The sequence below is a fragment of the Tupaia chinensis genome, unplaced genomic scaffold (genome assembly GCF_000334495.1).
Source record: "Tupaia chinensis unplaced genomic scaffold, TupChi_1.0 Scaffold000361_2, whole genome shotgun sequence".
Lineage (NCBI taxonomy): Eukaryota > Metazoa > Chordata > Mammalia > Scandentia > Tupaiidae > Tupaia > Tupaia belangeri.
In genome coordinates, this window is record NW_006159858.1 from 3,278,020 (window position 1) to 3,297,835 (window position 19,816).

At 42.4% G+C, this 19,816-nt stretch overlaps 1 protein-coding gene across 4 annotated transcripts in view; it reads left to right on the forward strand.

The window, feature by feature from the left end:
• The window catches only part of CASP10 (caspase 10), a 44,716-nt gene that overhangs the window by 13,423 nt on the left and 11,477 nt on the right, over positions 1-19,816 (forward strand). Inside the window, exons 4-5 of one of the 4 annotated variants that reach the window (XM_014589552.2) lie at positions 6,233-6,368; positions 14,631-14,752. In XM_014589552.2, coding sequence (XP_014445038.1) covers positions 6,233-6,368; positions 14,631-14,752 — 258 coding nt within the window. The remainder of the gene's footprint in view (positions 1-6,232; positions 6,369-14,630; positions 14,753-19,816) is intronic. The other 3 variants (XM_014589553.2, XM_006153030.3, XM_027773639.1) reach the window with 3 other exon arrangements.

Below are 19,816 nucleotides of genomic sequence, written 5' to 3' on the forward strand. Positions count from 1 at the left end.
CTTTCACAGGTCCTTAAACCTTTGCTGAAGGCATCTGTGGCTACAGAATTATTTTTATGGTCAGGAGCATTTCAGACATTTCTCCCCCCTACTGAATTAGCTTTTTATTTTAAAAAATGTTTTTAAAAGTTTATTCATGATAGAGAACACAGGTACATGCATTAAGAGTGAGAGAGAGTGAGGAATCACCCTCAATAGGTCTTGCCTCAACCCCTTTTCCTGCATCCCTCCAGCTCATCAGGATCTTGGGCACACACACACATGTGTCTGGCACGTATTCAGGTTGACCTGGGGATCTGAAGCCGTGGTCAGCCATGTGGCTTCCAGCACAATAGTTCATTCAATTTGCTACTAACTACACTGGCAGACTGGGCCTAAATTAGTTTTTAAATGGTGAGAGAGCCATGCTCAAGCAGTTAAATGATTGTGTATGTTTTTATAGTACAACAGTAAACAGTATTTAGTTGTGGCTTGGAACTATGGTATGGCCTGGTCAAATTCAGGAACACTGTCCTTCCTGGATCCCAAATAATCTCAGCTTTGTTCTGAAGGAGACCTTGTTCTTCATGTCAGAATTGTGGCTGAATTATATTCCTTGTCTAAATCCAGGCTGACCTCCATTGGACATGGTAATCAGGCTATGCATTGAAAGTGTCTAAAGGACAATGTTTGGGCTGGCTGTGTGGCCTAGGGGTTAAGGGAACTGGATCCCACATGGCTGACTATATGATTTGAATCCTGGCCTGGTGGCTTGTAAAACATGCTGAGAGCAAGTGTATGGAAATCTTGATGGAATGGAGAAGTTGAGGAGACGGGATTGTTGTGTGACCTCTCCCCATTGGGGGGTGTGCTTTCTTCCTCTGCTTCTCTCTTTGTCTCTCTGTCTCTCTCTGATGAGCACACGCACCCTCTGGTAAAAAGCAAAACAAACAAAAAAAAACATTGATATCAAGAACGCAGCTGAATTTCTATCTCAGGGCTTACTGTGGCTTTATGACTGCAGTTGCGAAACAGTTCAGAACAGAAATGAGTTGCTTTCCAGTCATTGGAGGAGGCCTTGATGCCCCTCAGTCAAAAGGAAAGATTCTAAATTCAAACAGTCTCATTAGGGGGACATAAATGACCTTTGAAGGGTGTTCTGAGCTTCTTCTTTAAGAACTTTCATGCAAATTTAAGCAGCGTAGTTGCCTAAGCACATCAAGATGGAATAACAGGAAATTGTTCCTAAAGCTTTTTAGCCAAGAAGCAAAACAAAAGAACTTTCCTGATGCTATTTACCAGTGTGGTGTTAATGATACATAGGCTCTATTTAAGTGTGTGTGTGTGTGTGTGTGTGTGTGTGTGTGTGTGTGTTTGATTTACTAGATATCTAATAAACCTTTCATGGTGTATAATAAATTTCCATCTTCTTTTCACCCTCCTGGTAGGAGGCTATCTGACACTGCTTGATGTTCAGAGAGAGTCCATTTGCATACAACAGAATCTCCTGCAGGGCATTCCCCCCCCCACCCCTTTGCCCAGCTGATCTGCTCCCTAGGAATCATCTTCCACCTTCATTCTTTTTTTCTTTTTATAAAGAATGATTTTATTGAACTTTATTTATTATTATTATTTTCTTATTTGATCAGCCAGAGAGAGTGAGCGAGAGAGAGCGAGAGAGAGAGAAAGTGAGAAAGCAAGCCACCAGGTCCGGGACTCAAACCATGGTCGGCCATGTGGGAGTGTCTAGCACCTTAACCACCACACCACCTGCTGGTCCCCCACCCCCACTCTTTCTTGCTTTATTCCCTGGCTGATCTGTTCATCACTGAGGTTGCAGGTGAGGCACATCTTCTTTGCCTTTCTAGTACTCCTACCTGTTTCTAGTTAGACTTTGAAACCCTGAGTTGTTGGCATTTTGGGTGCCATGTTTGAAAACAAAGACACACACACAAACTCTTCTGTGTTATGTTATTTATCTATCTTCCCCCTTCTCTTGGCTGCAAAACTTATTGAAATAATAGTCTACACTCTCTGACTCCACTAATTCAACTCTTAGTCACATTCCAATGCATTCCAGAGTGGTTCAGCTTGCATCACTCTGATGAAACTATTCTTGCTGAAACCCCAAGAACCTCTTATTAATACTAACTGGAGTTCTGTTTCTCATCATTTTCCACATGTGGCACTCTTTGCCTGGAATGCCCTTTGCCACGTTGTCAGTGAAGATCTCACCATCCTTCGAGATGCAATGTGGGTACTGCCTCCCACATGCATGTGTGTGGAGCCTGGTATGTGGAATGGGTGGATGGTGAATAAATGGGTGACATTACTACATCACTATTCAAAGTCATCTGTTTTTTTCTATTTCTTTCCAGCTTTGCTGCTGCTTTTTTTTTTTTTTTTGTGAGAGAGGGTACTTGAGAGAGAGAGAGAGAGAGAGAAAGAGAGAGAGAGAGAGAGAGAGAAAGACATCTCTTCCCAGTGGGGTGTGGTCACTCAGTAATCTCTTTCCTCCATTTGTCCTTTTAGTCAGGTTTTTGGGCATACACATACATGTGCCTGCATGTTTTGTTTGCTAGAGGACACCTGTGCTTGTCAGAGGAGAAAGCATCTCTCTTGGGCCATGGACATGCTGCAGTTGCTTCCCTACCTCTTCTTTGGGGATTTTGGGCACAGGTATACACATACTAGGTGTGTTTCTCCAGTTGCTGGGTCTGGGACTTGAACTGCATGGTCAATCTTGTGAAATACATCTGGCTTAACTGCTTGGCTACAGGGCTAGCTTCTGTTGTGTTTTTCAAGCTCCTGGGGCAGGATTTTAACTGCGGTTGGCTGTGTGGGATTTGGCTCCCGATACACAGCACTTAACAGCTGTGTTATGGGAGCCCTGAAATAGTTTTTGACTCTTCCTTTATCTCTTCACCCACTTCCAGCTGATCTGCAGAACTTACCATGTTAAACTTCAGAAATGCCTCTCACTTCCAGAGCCTCCCTCTTCACCAGTGTTTAATCTTCCTGCCAGGATTTCTGTTTAATCCTCTTCCAGTCTACCCCCAAGACTTCAAAATACTGAAATGCCTATCTATTCACATCACTTTTCTTCTTGAAGACTGCTACCAGCAGCCCTTGACCTAGGGGACACTTATCCAAGCTCCCACGGTGTGTGTGTTCCCTCACAGTCTGACACCAGCATTCCACAGGAGCCTTAAGTTAGGTCTCAGCTGGGGATGGTGCTCAAGCCTCCTTCCCAACATTCCTGAACACATGGTGCCTTCTCCAACTTGACTTTGTTCAACATGGAGACCTTAGAGCTCTTTCCCAGTTTCCACCCTGCCAATGCTTACATACATGGTTAGCATTCATATGTTCACGTTCTCTTGTTTTTAATTTCTTTTATGAGAGAGAGAGAGAGTACCCTCAATAGAATCTCATGCCATGATCCTCCCCAACCTTCCCAGATAACCAGGAGAGTAGATACATATACCAGGCACATACAGATCAACCTGGAAACCGAACCCAGGATCCTCCATATGGATTGAGCTTTGCTTGAGCAGCACATTATCACTAGGTTACCGAGCTGGCCCCAGATGTTCACTTTTCTGTGGGCTTCAATATAATTTTGCTCATATAATTTTTCATAACCAAATAAATATACTGAAAAGCCCTAATCGCCTGAAAGATTATAGTAACTTTTCCACTCAATGTGTAATTCAGTATTAAAATAATACTAGCCAATTTGTGATTTTTTTTCCCCAAGAGTACTTCAGAATTAAAGATAAATAAATAAATAAATATTTTAAAAGCACTCCCCCACCCCCCGTGCTTCCTTGGTATCCCTGTGTCACTGGATTCCTAATAAATTGTATCACTTACGACTGTGAGTTAGAGATAGTATAGTTCAGTGGCTAATAAGTCAGACTTTGACCTCAGATTGTACTGGCTCTGCCATTTATTGGCTTTGTGACCTTGGGTGACTCACTGAATTTTCTGTGCCTCAGTTATTTCATCTTTAAAATGTACATTAAACAGTCTTTACTTCATTAGGCTGCTTCAAGATTGATATATAGTAAACCTCATGCCTGATGTGTACAAAGTTATATGTGAGGGGACTTCAAAAAATTTGTGGAAGAGGGGAACCAGCAGTTAGCCTAATGGCTATGTCACTGGACTCCCACATAGTTGACCGCGGTTCGCTTCCCAGACCTGGTGGCTTAAAACTCATGCTGGGCGTGTGTGCGTGCATGCCCAAGATCCCGAGAGGAGAATGGAGGAGAAGGGATTGCGGCGTGGCCAACCCCCCTGGGGGGTGATTTCTCGCTTTCTGTCTCTCTGTCTCTCTCTGTCTGTCTGGTGAGCGCACACGCCCTATAGCGAAAAACCTCTCCAAAAAAAAAAAATTTGTGGAAGGATGCAAAGTACAAGCTGATTTTGGTGCAAATATTTTATCCCCCAAATCCATGAGTTGTTATGTTTTGTTTTGTTTTTGAGAGTGAGCAAAAATCTCTCTCTCCAGAGAAACAGAGTGAGACAGAGATGGAAAGCAAGAAATCACACCCCCCACTCCCAGAGGAGATGGCCATGCTTCAGTCTCTTTTCCTCCATTGTCGAGATTCTGGGCATGAAGTCACACACACCTGGCATGTTTTAAGGAGCCGGGTCCAGGACTTGAACCGTGTTCAACTATGTGGGAGCCCAGGCATGTAACCATTATGCTATCTGCTGGTTTCCCATGAATAGTTTTTTTGTTTGTTTGTTTGTTTGTTTGTTTGATTTTTGTTTTTTGTTTTGGAGAGATTTTCACTGTAGGGCGCGTGCGCTCGCCAGACAGACAGAGAGAGACATAGAGACAGAAAGCGAGAAATCACCCCCCAGGGGGGATGGTCACGCTGCAATCCCTTCTCCTCCATTCTCCTCTCGGGATCTTGGGCACGCACGCGTGAGTTTTAAGCCAACGGGTCCGGGACACGAACCGCGGTCGACTACGTGGGAGTCCAGCAACATAACCATTACGCTAACTGCTGGTTCCCTCATCATATATATTTTTCATAAACTTTTTGAATACCCTCCCCTGTCCCGCATGTTTGATGGCTGGTGTTAGTATAGACTGTATAGAGATTTGCTCAGTAGTGCTTTTTCCTCTACGCTATTATTCTAGAACTAGAATTCCTTGAAACCAGCCATGGTATAAGGGCACTTCAGAGGATTGTGGAAAAATGGAATTGAAGTACAAGGTTGGGCTGGACCTGTGGCTTGGTGGTTGAGCAGGCCAGATCCCACATGGCCAACTGTGCGGTTTAAATCCTTGACCCAGAGGCTTGAAAAATAAGCCAGTGTGTGTGCAAGTATGCCCCAAATGCTGACAGGATAGAGAAATGGAGAAGGCATTGTGGCATGACCGTGCCTTACTGGGGAGTACTTTCTTCCTCTCTCTGTCTCTGACTTACACATGCCCTCTAGCAAAATATTTTTAGAAAGGTGTAAGTTTATTTAGTGTAAAGAGTACTTGAGATCTGGGATCAGCAGGTGGCATGGACTCCCACATGGCCACCATGGTTCCGGACCTGGACCTAACAACTTGATTTCTCACTTTCTCACTCTCTTTCTCTCTGATGAACACATGCACTATGGCAAATTCAAGCAGTAATAATAAATAAAATTAAGTAAATAATACTTTAAGCGGATAAAATGTTTAAAATATTTTGAAACCCATATATAGGTTTTTGTTGTTGCTGTTGTCTTGTTTTTTAGTAATATGTGTTTTCCAGAAAGTTTTTTTTTCAGAAAGATTTTTGCTGTAGGGTACATGCACTCACCAGAGAGACAGAGAGACAGAAAGGAAGAAATTACCCCCCAGGGGCATTGGCCATGCTGCAATCCCTTTTCCTCCATTCTCTTAGGATTTTGGGTATGCAGACATATGAACCCAGAGTGAGGTTTTAAGCCACCAGGTCCAAGACTTGAACCGTGGTCAACTACATGGAAGTCCAGTGATGTAACCATTACGCCATTTGCTGGTCCCACCATGAAGTTTTTAAAGATCCTTTGTAACTTATTCTCAGTACAAAACTTGATGCCTAGTGACCTTGCAGGTAATGTTTAATGAATAAATGGATAATCAGTAGGCAAGTAAATGTGATTCTACTGATTGCATCTAAGTATTAACCAGCCTGACCTCGCTTAGCTTCTGAGTGCAAGCATGATCAGGCGTGTTCGGGGTGGTATACCGTAGACCGATTCGATTCTCTTGCAGACGTCTCTGAGTTTACTGGCATATCTAGAACAACAAGCTGAAATAGATGACGATAATCTGATGTTATTGGAGAACCTCTGCAAAAGGGTTGTACCTCACCTTCTGAAAAAGATAGAGAACTATAGAAGAAACAAAGGTAAGTAGCTTATGTTTGGATACTTGCACCAGACCATGGAGATTCTAAAACTAATTGGCCAAGTATGATGCTTACTTACCGTCCTGAGAACGTTCTCTTAGGAAAGCCAGAAATCTCCCAGTTTGTTCATTCGATGTGTACTTATTGAATACACACTTTGTATCAGGCACTGTTTTAGAAGTTGGGAATACAGCAGGGTATAGAGCAAAGCTCCTGCCTGCCTGGAATTTATATTCTAGAGAGAAAGGTGTTGTAGGCAAATGTCTTCTAATTTTTAGATGGGAGTAAGAATATAGAAAATTGTTTTGAATGAAAAAATATAAAAAGGAGACAGGATACCATAAGGATTAAGAATGGGGTCTAGGGACCAGCAGATGGCGTAGTGGTTAAGGCGATGGACGTTCCCACATGACGGACTACAGTTCGAGTCCTAGACCTGGTGACTTGTTTTCTCACTTTTTCTCTTTCTGTCTATCTCTGTCTAGCAAGGTATAGAAATTAAAATAAATGAAGGAATAAAATTAAATAAATGATTCTTTAAAAAAAAAAAGAATGGGGTCTAGAAAGTCGGATTGGCAGGGCTCCACTTAGTAGTGGTGCAGTGGTCCTTTCTTTAGCTTTTCTGTTTTACCTTCCCAATCTGTAAAGTGGGTCTAATAGTAGTACTTACTCTATAGGTTTTTGTGAGGGTTGAACAATTAATTCCATAAGATGTTTGTTTGGCACAGAGTAAGTATTCAATACCTGTTGTTTTTATGACTATATTTGTCAGGGAGGAAAGTCATGAATCCTTTCCTGTTCTCAGAAATTATTCTCAAAGAAGAAATTTATTTTCTTCTTCTTCTTTTTCTTCTTCTTCTTCTTTTTAACAGTCTTTTTATTTCTTTTTTTCTTTTTTCGGAGAGGTTTTTGCTCTAGGGCACGTGTGCTCGCCAGAAAGACAGAGCGAGACATAGAGACAGGAAGAAAGAAATCACCCCCCAGGGGGGATGGCCATGCCACAATCCCTTCTCCTCCATTTTCCTCTTGGGATCTTGGGCATGCACGCACATGTGCCCGGCATGAGTTTAAGCCACTGGGTCCAGCACTTGAACTGTGGTCCACTACGTGGGAGTCCAGCGACATGGCCATTACGCTAACTGCTGGTCCCTTATCAGTCTGTTTTAAAAGGTAGTTTTGTTGCTATATATAAATGTATTTTTAATTTGCCAGAAAGTGTATGCACTCATCACAGAGAGACTGAAAGAGAGGGAGAAGGACAGGGAGAAGCACCCCTCATTAGGGCTTAGTGAGGCCATGATCCCTTCTCCTCCACTTCTCTGTCTCCTTGGGATTTTGGACATGCATGCACACGTGCCCAGGGTGTTTTTCAAGGCACCAGAGCTGAGATTCAAGCTGCACTGTCAGACATGTGGGATCTGGCTCCCTTAATCACCAGGTCATGGGACTGACCCATGTTGTTTTACTCTGCAGAGACAAAGCGCAGGACAGAAATCAAACCTGACTATCTCAGCATGTGTCAATATACTAAACACTTCTGATCTTTTTACTGTTAAACAATAATATATTCATGAAACTTTTATGTCACACCCATAATTTAGTTCAGTGAGTCAGTCTACTGTTCAAATTTCTTTGGTTAAAAATGAAACTAGCTAAGAGGAAACTTGTGAGCAAATTATGAACATTGACTAAATGGAAACTGGTATGCATTCTCCAGAGTTCAAACACGCCAAATGATATAAATACACGCCCCACATTTACTTTGTGTGGGCTACGACATTACCGGAATCCAGTTACTACAAACAAGTTGTGGAAGACAAAATACTGTTGTTAAACTGACAAAAGTCTCAGGACCAGCAGTTAGTGTAATGGTTATGTCGCTGGACTCCCACGTAGTTGACTGCAGTTTGAGTCCCGGATCTAGTGGCTTAAACTCATGCCAGGCATGTCTGCCTGCATGCATGCCCAAGATCCCGAGAGGAGAATGGAGGAGAAGGGATTGTGGCATGGCCATCTCCCCTGGGGGTGATTTCTCACTTTCTGTCTCTCTGTCTCTCTCTGCCTTTCTGGCAAGTGCACGTGTCCTATAGCAAAAGCCTCTCCAAAGATAATGACAAAAATCTCAAACAATAACTAAAGCAATGAATAATTGTTTAACTTAAGTAAAAGTTATGAATAATAAATAGTTATTACCATTAAGATATCAACTGAGAAATAAAAAGCAGAAAGTTAATATTGAAAGAATATTTGGAATCTTTGCACAAACTCTGAATATTGAACATTTTTTTCTGATTACATTGTCTTTTTTTCTGGTAATGTAGTATCTCACACAAAGTAAACATTGGCCACGGTCATGTTATTTTAGATATTAGAACTCTGGAGAAGATATGCTATTTTATAATGCAGTTAATGTTAATATTTACCTCAATGATTCTTGAACTTATATCAGAAGAACACTTCTTTTTTTGGAGAGGTTTTTGCTACAGGGCGCATGTGCTTGCCTGAAAGAGAGAGAGACAGACAGAAAGCGAGAAATCACCCCCTAGGGTGCACATGCGCCTGGCATGAGTTTAAGCCATTGGGTCCAGGACTTGAACTGCGGTAGGTTACATGGGAGTCCAGCGACATAGCCATTACACCAACTGCTGGTCCCTCAGAAGAACACTTCTAATTTTGATTTTTCTTTTCTACAGCCTACCTGTGCTTGATCTCTTGGAGGTGTTAATCATATAATATATTATTAATATATGTATTTTAAAGGAAGTTTATTTCTATTAATATTCTGAATATTGACTTTCCTTTTTTATTTAAAAAAAAATAAACTGAACTGGGGCCAACAGGTGGCGTAGTGGTTAAGGTGCTGGACTGTCACATGGCTGACTGAGGTTTGAGTTCTCGACTTGGTGGCTTGAAACTCATGCCGGGTGCATGTGCATACGTGTCCAAAATCCCAAGAGGAGAATGGAGAAGAACGAATTGTGGGGTGGCCATTTCCCCTGGGGGGGAGTGATTTCTTACTTTCTGTCTCTCTGTGAGTGCATATGCCCTACAGCAAAAATCTTTTTCAAAAAAAAAAAAAAAAGAACCTAATTGACTATTTGAATGAGAAAGCATGATGGCTGAGGAATGCAAAGTCAAGGGTTTATTATTTTATATATATATATATGTATTTAACATGTTCAATATAAATAAACTATATATACATAAATTCATAAATTTTCAGAGAAGACATTGCTCAAGAGAGAGAGAGAGAACACTCCCCAATGAAGCACGGTCATGCCACAATACTTTTTCTTCCATTTCTCCATCCCATTAGGATTTGGGGCATGTACACATATGCACTGTATGTGTTTTTCAAGTCCCTGGTGCAGGATTCAAACTTCCATTGGTCATGAGGAATCTAGCTTCCTATGTATCATGCTTAATCATTGTACTAGGGGCCTGTACCTTTAATATTGACTTGCTATAATCCTAAGAGTTTGGCCCCAACTCTGCCTTTAAAATAAAAGACTAGGGCCAGCAGGTAACGTGGAGGTTAAGGTGGCTGGATCCGACTTGACTAGCTATGAGGTCTGGGTCCTGGACCCAGAGGCTTGAAAATCACACTGGGTGCGTGTGTGTCCAAAATCCCAAGAAGAGAATAAAGGAGAGGGATTGAGGTGTGGTTGTCCCTTCTGGGGTATGATTTCTTATTTCTTCTCACCTCTCTGTTGCTCTCTGGTGAGTGAACAAAACTAAAAGAAAACAAAAGAGAGCAAAACTAAAAGAAAAGAAAATAGATGAAAGACTAAAGGACTGAAGATGGTGGGTAAGCTGAATTTAGGCTTTTCTGTATGTATGAGGGCTCTTCAAATGTTCATGGAAGATGTATATTAGGAAAAAACTTGGGTGGATTTAATTTATCTTTTTGGACAAGATAAACTCATCCTAATTTGTTGTAACATGTCTGAACAGAATCTAATTTGAGGCAATAAGAAAGATAAAATATCAGTTTGAAAGAGCAACATGGGAACCAGCAGTTGGTGTAATGGCTGTGTCGCTGGATTCCCATGTAGTTGACCGCGGTTGGAGTCCCAGACCCGGTGGCTTAAACTCACACTGGGCACGTGTGCGTGCGTACCCAAGATCCCAAGAGGAAAATGGAGGAGTAGGGATTGTGGTGTGGTCATGCCCCCGGGGGGAGATTTCTTGCTTTCTGTCTCTCGGTCGCTGTCTTTCTGGCAAGTGCACGTGCCCTATAGCAAAAACCTCTCAGAAAAGAAAGAGAGAAAGAAAGGAAGGAAGGAAGAGCAACATAAAGTCTGCTAAAATTGCAGCAAGAACAAATATCAAAATTACAATGAAGCTTCAGTGGAAAAATGGTGAAATCATTGATGCTAGGAAAAAAACTTATGGGAACAGTGCCCAAATAAATCAGAAGATGATGCCCACAGTGGCCAACCATCCACATTCAAATGTGGGAAAAATATTAATTTTGCTTATGCCCTAATTGAAGAGGACAGTTAACAGCAGAAATAATTCCAACACCATAGACATCTCCTCTGGTTCAGCTCACACAGTTGTCACTGAGAAATTAAAGTTGAGCAAACCTTACACTTGACAGGCACTAAAATTATTGTGCCCAGATCAGCTGCAGACAAGAGCAGGACTTTCAACGGAAAATCTAAAAGTCAGATCAAGATCCTGAAGCATTTCCTTGAAGAACTGTAATGGGAGAGATCACATGGCTTTACCAGTAGGATCCTAAAGACTAAGCACAATCAAAGCGATGGCTTCCAAGAGGTGGAAGTGGTCCAATCAAAGTGAAAGTAGACAAGTCAGAAGGGAAGGTTGTGGCAACGAGTTTTTCCGATGCCCAAGACATTTTGAGTGCTGTCTTTCTGGAGGGTAAAAGGGCAAGAACATCTACTGAATTACGAGTGTTTTGAGAAAGTTAGCTGAAGCTTTAGCAGAAAAATACCCAGGGAAAGTTCTTTGGAGAATCGCTCTCTCCCGTAACAATGCTCCTGCTCATTCCTCTCATTATAAAAGGGTGATTTTGTTGGGACCAGCAGTTGGCGTAATGGTTAGGTTGTGAACTCCCATGTAGTTGACCCCAATTGAGTCCCAGGCCCAGCAACTTAAAACTCAGACCATGTGTGGGTGTGCGTGTGTGCCCAAGATCCTGTGAGGAGAGTGGAGGAGTAGGGATTGCAATGTGGCCATCCCCCTAGGAGGGTGATTTCTCACTTTCTGTCTCTCTCTGGTGAGCACATACACCCCAAAGAGAGGAGGGGGGGGGGGGGGGGGGGCAATTTTGTGAGAATTTTGGTTGGGAAATCATTAGGTATTGATCTTAGAGTCCTGATTCGGCACCTCTGACTTCTTTTGATTTCTTTATCTTTTTAAAATTACTTTTTATTATAGTTTCTGATTTATATTTAATCATTGTACATATTTATGGAGTAGAGTATAATTAAAAGTTTATTTATTTATTATTATTTTAAAAATTTGACCAGAGAAAGACACGGAGAGAAAGAGAGAGGGAAAGTGAGAAAGCAAGTTGCCAGGTCCAGGACTTGAACTGTGGTTGGCCATGTGGGAGTCCAGTGCCTCAACCACCATGTCACTGGCCCCTAGGATAATTTTTAAAGCAAGCATGCAATGTGTGATAATCAAATCAAGGATATAAACATATTCATCATTGTCAACAAAGAACATTACATTATTTTGTGCACCTTTGATAATCATTCTACTGGTTTATTTTTTCATTTTGGTGATATATATTGTGTTGGCAATGCCTTTTTCTTTTCTTTTCTTTTTAAATATATTTAATCATTGTACATCTTTACAACATACAAAACGGATTTTCCCAGAGTGAATATGGTGCATATTAGTAAAGTCACAGATATTACCATGTTCATTATCATCAACAGATAACTTCTCATTTTTGTTTCTGTCAAAAATTTTCCCCTGATCCCCTCCTGCCCTCCCCCTTATTTCTTAATCTTAAAAAGTCTTCAGAGGGTACCTATTTTTATTTAGTTAACAATGTAAAAAAGATTTCAGTCACATGGTTAACGTCCCAGAACCTTCAGTTCTTTGTAACTAAATGTCTGGAATCATCATTTAGAAAACTGTCTTGAACTGATGGATTTTATGTTGGAGAATCAAGTTTATATATATCTCTATATATTACTGTATACATATATCAGGTTGTTGGAAAAGTCATAACTTTTTTTTGGAGAGATTTTTGCTATGGGGCATGTCACTCACTGGAGAGACAGAGAGAGACAGAGAGGCAGAAAGCGAGAAATCAGCCCCCAGGAGGATGGCCGTGCTGCAATCCCTTCTCCATTCTCCTGGGATTTGGTGCACACATGCCACATGCCTGGCATGAGTTTCAAGCCTCCAGGTCTGGGACTCAAACCATGGTCAGCTAGGTGGGAGTCCAGTGACATAACCATTACACCATCTGCTGGTCCCTGACATATTTTTTTCTATGCAAAAATGCGTCATGACTTTTCCAATACCCCAGTATTGATCATATATTAATGTTTTAAACCCATTTTCCATGAAATTTTGAAGTCTCCCTTATGTCTGATTAGGAAACTAGCCTTATTTAAGGACCACCTGGCTAACTTTTTGAGTTTTCCTGAGTCTTTCTATTTGTTTTATTAGGTCATTGGAAAAGTCATGATGCATTTTTATATAGGAAAACAGAAAAATACATCATGACTTTTCCAACAACCCAATAGCATTAAAAATTTATCATTAAGAATAATGTGTAGAGAGACCAGCAGTTGGTGTAATGGCTATGTCGCTAGACTCCCATGTAGTTGACCATGGTTCGAGTCCCAGACCCGGTGGCTTAAACTCATACCGGGCACATGTGCATGCGTGCCCAAGATCCCGAGAGGAGAGTGGAGGAGAAAGGATTGTGGTGTGACCACCCCCCCTGGGGGGGTGATTTCTTGCTTTCTGTCTCTCTGTCTCTCTCTGTCTTTCTGGTGAGCGCATGTGCCCTATAGAAAAACCTCTCAAAAAAAATAAATAAATAAAAAGAATAATGTGTAGAGGACCAGCAGGTGTTATGGTGGTTGGGCGGTCGACACCCACATTGTCGACCACAGTTTATGTCCCAAACCTGGCAGCTTGTTTTCTTATTCCTCACCCCCATTTCCGGTAAATTTTAAAAATGATAATGAAAAATAAAATTTAAAAAAGAAGCCTTTAAGAAAAAGAATAATACCTATGATTTACAATAAAGTAAGTTTCAAATAATTAAAAGACTATAGCGTGTAGAAGGTAAAAGCCTCTCTCTCCCTCTTCCATTGCCAGCCCATTCCCAAGAAATAACCACTCTTTGGCATGTATTATTGTAGATTTTTTTCTATGTGTGTGTGTATGTGTGTATAGATATTTATATTGGACCATCCTGTGGTGTGGTGGCTAAGGTGGCTAGATCCCACATGGCCAACTGCATGGCTTGAAACACACGGGGTGCGTATGTGCCCAGAATCCTGAAGGGAGGGTGAAATGAAGAAGGGACTGTGGTGAGGCCATTTCTCATGGACAGTACTGTCTCACGTTGCCTCTCTCTCTCTCTCTTTGGAGAGTGCCCTCTGACAAAAAGCACATGAACAAACAAAGCTTAACTAAGACCATGCTGATTGCATTCTGTAACATGCTTTTTCTTCCAACCAGTGTGGCTGACATTTTCTGACTATAACACAGACATAGTTCATTCTTTTTATTTATTTATTTAAGTAATTAATTATTTTTGGGGGGAGGTTTTTGCTATAGGGTCCCTGCGCTCACCAGAACTAAAGAGACAGAGAGACAGAAAGCGAGAAATCACCCCCTAGGGGGGATGGCCACACCGCAATCCCTTCTCCTCCATTCTCCTCTCGGAATCTTGGACACGCACGCACACGTGCCCGGCTTTAAGCCACTGGGTCCGGGACTTGAACCGCGGTTGACTACATGGGAGTCCAGCAACATAGCCATTACGCTAACTGCTGGTCCCTAGTAAAGTACATATTAATAGTAGCTAGGGAACTAATAAAATTATTAAAAAATAACGAAAGCAAAAACAACAAGAAAGAAAATATAGTAATATAAAGAACAAAAATATAACAGTAACAAAAATAATTATAAAATACACACTTTCCCTGGGTGTCTATAAAATGATTTCCTTTGGTGGATGCTTTTGGTGAATGGTTATCTTGGATTAGTACGGGTCAGAGGTGATTTTTTGTTTTCTACCTGTTTTATTTTCAGCAGCTGAGGAAGCGACACCAGTAGTAAACAAGGAAACTGAATCATCGTATCCAGAAGAAGAAGAAATAGTTTCTTTTTCAAGCATTAAACAACTCTCTGAATTCTTACCAGTAAGTTCAGTGGTATGTCCATCAGTGCTTAATAATCAGCTATACCCTCTATCCCCACCCCTAAAAAGAAAGAAAATGAGAGACAAAGACCTTGATTTGTAGCGTTTGCTGTAAATATCCTACCATGGCAATCGCAAGTAACAAACATGACATTAACCAGATGGCAGAGTTTCCAGAATTTAACATTTGACTCTCACAAACTGTTTCATCGGACTCTCACATACCCCCATTTGCTTTGAAATGGTTCCCCTGTTCTTGTCTTAGGATGCAATCTGGGCTGGCTTCCGGGGCATACTGTCGATGCAGTCCTGTAGGGTCCCATGCTTTGTTTACTGCTTTGAAATTCTTACTAATGTATGAACAAGGAGCCTTAGCAAGTATGTAACAGTCTACCTTGGACATATGAAAACAGCTTCCAGGTTCCTATTGTGTTCAGTCATGGAAGGAGGAAACATGCAGAGAGTTTGCAACCTGTTCTTCTCAGAGTGTCCAAGATCTTAGGTGGCATGTGACAATGTGACAGTTTTCCCTGGGATTCATGCTTCTTCCTAGCATGAATCCTAGAGAGATTTTTGCTATAGGGTGTGTGCACTCATGCACTTACTGGAGAGACTGAGAGAGACAGAGAGACAGAAAGTGAGAAATAACCTCCCAGGAGGGATGGTCATGCTGCAATTCTTTATCTTTCATTCTCCTCTCTTAGGGCACACACAAACAGGCGCTTGGTGTGAGTTCAAAGCCACTGGGTCCAGGACTCGAACCACAGTCGACCATATGGGAGTCCAGCACCTTCATTATGCTTCCTGTTGGCCCCGAAATTCTATGTTTTTAAATAAGACCAACTTAGCCTTTGTCTCTGAAGTGCTACTGGTCTGCTAGTGTGGGATGATTTGGGGCCTGATGAAGATGGGGGCCACTAATGGTATTTCTGGAAATGCAGGGGGTTGGGCACAGCATCTCACATTACATATCATCTCATAAACTCTTAGGGTTGGAAGTTATCTGGGTGGGCCGGCTCTACGGCCTGGTGGATAAGGCAGCTGGATCCCAAATGGCTGACAGCATGGCTCAAGTCCTGGACTGGACGTCTTGAGAAACATGCTGTGTGTGTGTGCATGCATGTCCAAAATCCTGAAAGGAGGAGGAAATAGAGGAGAAGGGGTTGTGGTGTGATCATTTGCTATGATGGGGTGCTCTTTTCTCTTCCTCTCTGTCTCTGTTTGACAAACACATGTGCTCTCTAGCAAAATTAAGAAATTTAAAAAAAAAAAAAGAAAAAAGAAGGGACCAGCAGATGGTCGAATAGTTATGTAGCTGGACTGCCAGGTAGTCGATTGTGGTTCAAGTCCCAGACCAGGTGACTTAAAATTCACTCAGGGCGCATGTGTGTGCATGCCCAAAAATCCCAAGAGGAGAATGGAGGGAAGGGATTGTGGTGTGGTCATCCCTGCCCCCGGGGGGTGATTTCTTGCTTTCTGTCTCTCTGTCTCTCTAGTGAGCACCACATACGCTATAGCAAAAATCACTCTCTAAACTAACTAACTAACTAACTAACTAAATAAATAAATAAAAAGGAAATTGGTTATCTGGGCAACCCTACCCTTCTCTATCAAGGGACAGACAAAGTAAGACTTGGTAAATTATCTCATGTTTCTTATGCACCTGAGGGTTCTTCTTATTTAAACAACTCTGCCAACAGTTGCAATTAATAAGAAAGTCTTTGTATTTTGAGCAACATGCTTTAACCTGTTTTTTTAAAAAATCACTGTCTTTGAGTGTGGCATTGAGTATGACCAGGTGGCGGTCACTCATCCATTCCTTCATTCCTGTCTGACACCCAGACTTGCGGGCTGTCAATGGCGAATGCAGCATTCTCAGGGAGAGGCAGATAAACCCGACTGCTCTTTCCCGGTGTGTGCTCTGGCTGATTTTGTCGGCCCAGAGGAGAGATAGAGCAAGGGGTGCTGGGGCCTGGGGATGCTGGGCAGAGCCTGCTGCTGCGTCTGTAATGCCTTTAATCCCAGAGGGTCCATTCAGCAGCCAGACTAAACCAGAAAGCAGCCTGGCCAGACCCTGGGATGCCATGGAGAGGGACTTAAGGAAAGAAAGGCAGGAAGTCTTTTGGAAAATGAAGCCAAACCTGGAAATTCTAGTGTTGTGAGACCTGGGAATCCCAGTATTGTGAGCCTCGGGAGTGAGGCAGTGCAGCTTGGTCTGACTTTAAGATAGCCTGGGGGCTTCAGCAGGGGAGCATCCCCCCATGACTTAGGGTGTCTTGCTGGTGCCTCACACAGGGCCTCCTATGACTGTCCACCTCAGGGTCATTCCTTCCCCAGCACCTTATTAAGTCTCCTTTGGGGCTTTCTGCTACTGGCTGAGGGCTGAGAGGCGGCAGTGAATGGGTGGGAAAAAAGCAGAAAAGATGAGCCCTTAGATTTTGTTTTAGTTTTGTATTTCTTCTTCTTCTTTTTATTTTTATTTTTTAAAGTGGTTTCCTTTCTTCTGTGAGCGAGAAAGAAAGAAAGAGAGAGAGAGAGAGAGAGGCACTCCCAACAGGGTCTCCACGCCAACATTCACCCCCAGCCTCAGCCAGCCCCGGGTCATGGGCACACATGTGCTTGATGTGTTCAGGGAGGTCTCCAGACGTGAACCCCAAACCTTCCTATGTGAGTCGGCCTTGTAGAGTGTTGCATTACTGCTGTGTCACTGTCTGGCCCCATCATTTTATATTTAATTATATAAAACATTAACGTAGTTCCAAAGTAAAAACTCCAGAGTACACTCAGAGAAGTCTGCATGGCATTTCGATTCCTTTTTTCCTCCCCCAATGACTACCATTTTTATTAGTTTTTTTTATTTGTTTGTATTATTACTTTTGGAGAGAAAAAAAAGCAAACTCTCTCCTCTATTACAGAAGAGGGAGCATTCTAAAATGGTATCGTTTGCCTTGCTTCGTTCGTGTTCTTGTGTCCTCCAGACGTGCGTAGAGTGTCTTTGGCGTTCTACTCCATGGTGTGGATGAATCATAGTTCTTTTTCAGCCATTCCTACTGGAGGACAATTGGCTTATTTCCAACTGTGAGTTATTCCAAATAGCTCTATAATGAACGACTACCCTTGCGCATGTATCATATATTTTTGTCAGTGTGTCTTTTCGGACCTTCCCCTTTATGAAGGAAGGAGATGATTGTCTTTCTATCTCCTGCCAGTGGGTTTTTTTATGCCTGGGGGTTAGGTGTTTGCCATTCTCTGCCTTGAATCTAGACTTTGAGCCCTCATTCTAACTGTGGATTTCCCACACTTCATGCATGTTCTGTTTTCTCAATAGGAGGTGCCCTGCCAAAATGAGCATGGAAAGGGTAATGGTAGGTGTTTCTAATACGTGTTCTCAACTTGCATCAGCATTGTAGGAATAGATACATTTGCTATATACACCGAGCAGTTCTAGGTGATTTGAGAAGTTTACAGATTAGTGGAGAATTCATTTTTTATTCCAGCTCAGGGCAAGCCACTGACAGCATGAATTATACCAGGTTTTTCTACAGAGGATGGTGAGGGCTGACTGGTTTCTGCTCTGAAAGCCTAGTGGAGCAGATTCTAGGGTGTGCAGATAGCTGCTCCTGCTCCACCCTTCAGAATGAGGTCACTCTGTGGGGACGCAAGGAGCCCTGCGGGCCAGCAGTGACAAGCAGAATGTGCGATTGAGGAAATGTCTTCTCCAGAACTGCTCAAGGTGCTGCTTCTATATCTAGGCAACGGTGTGCCTGGGACCCTGGATCCCTGCCCAGAAATTATGACCTCAGGAAAAGAATCCAGATTCTGCTGCTGAGCTAAGCTGTTTATGAAGGTTCTTGATAATATATCCTTGTGATAGATAGTTTATCAGATCTTGTTCCTTATTTATTTATTTCTAGAGATTTAACCTCAGAGTCCGAGACACACCACTGTCCTAGGATTTTCTTTTTGCCTCACCTGGATGCATGAGACCCTGTTAATCTTAGTGAGAACTGTCATAGCTAAGTACTTGTCCCTTGCCAGGCACTGCCCCGCACTGTTCTTGAGCTTTCCAGGGAGGAGCTCATTGACTCCCCCAAATCACCTACAGATAGGTGCTACTCTTTTTCCTTCTAATGATAAGGAAACCAAGACCCATGAAGTCTGGTTCTTCGTTGAAGGTCCCACAACTAGAAAGGAGTGGAGCTGAGATTTGAACCCAGGGGTCTGACTGCAGAGTTCAGCCTCTGAAGATCTTGGCTGTTCTACTTCATGGTTACATGAGCTTGAGGCAGCCACTTCCCTTCTCTGAAGAAAAGGCAGTTTCTTTGTTTTACAACCCTGTGGTTCCAAAGTTTAGATGTGCTTCCCCTAGAGTGTTCCCTTCTTGAGGTGAGGAGGAATTTATGGGTGTGCGGAACCACTGCAGTTTGAGAACCTTTTGGAGTGTGCTTTGATCTCGGAATACTGGACTTGGCTCAGCCTGAGGACTGACTTTAGTTAATAATTAACGCGTGTCCCAGAGACAAGGGCAGAGATTGGTGCATTCCACTACACACTTGGCTGGGAGTGGGAGAAGCAAGCAGTTTCATTTTGCACTTTCCTGTTACTATTCTGCGACAGCCCATGTGGACTTCCTCTTTAGGACAGATTCTTAACCAGAGGAGCCAGGGAGTTTGCAAGAACACTTTAAAACCATGCAACGTCAACCAGCACCAAAGGCATGACTAAGCTAATCCTGGTACTGTGGGCCGAGCTGCCCAAAGTGGATCTCTGAACCTTTCCCCCAACTTCCACCACGTCTTAATTTTTTTCCTTTATTTTTTTTTAAAAATATTTTTTTATAAGCTCAGAACTTCTTGATTCTTGATTTATTTCATGAGAAAAGGAAACAGACAGGTGGAGAGAGGGAGAAGACATGCACTCCCAATATGGTCTTATTTTTTTTTTTTGGAGAGGTTTTCGCTATAGAGTGTGTGCGCTCGCCAGACAGAGAGAGACATAGAGACAGAAAGCGAGAAATCACCCCCCAGAGGGGATGGTCATGCCGCAATCCCTTCTCCTCCGTTCTCCTCTTGGGATC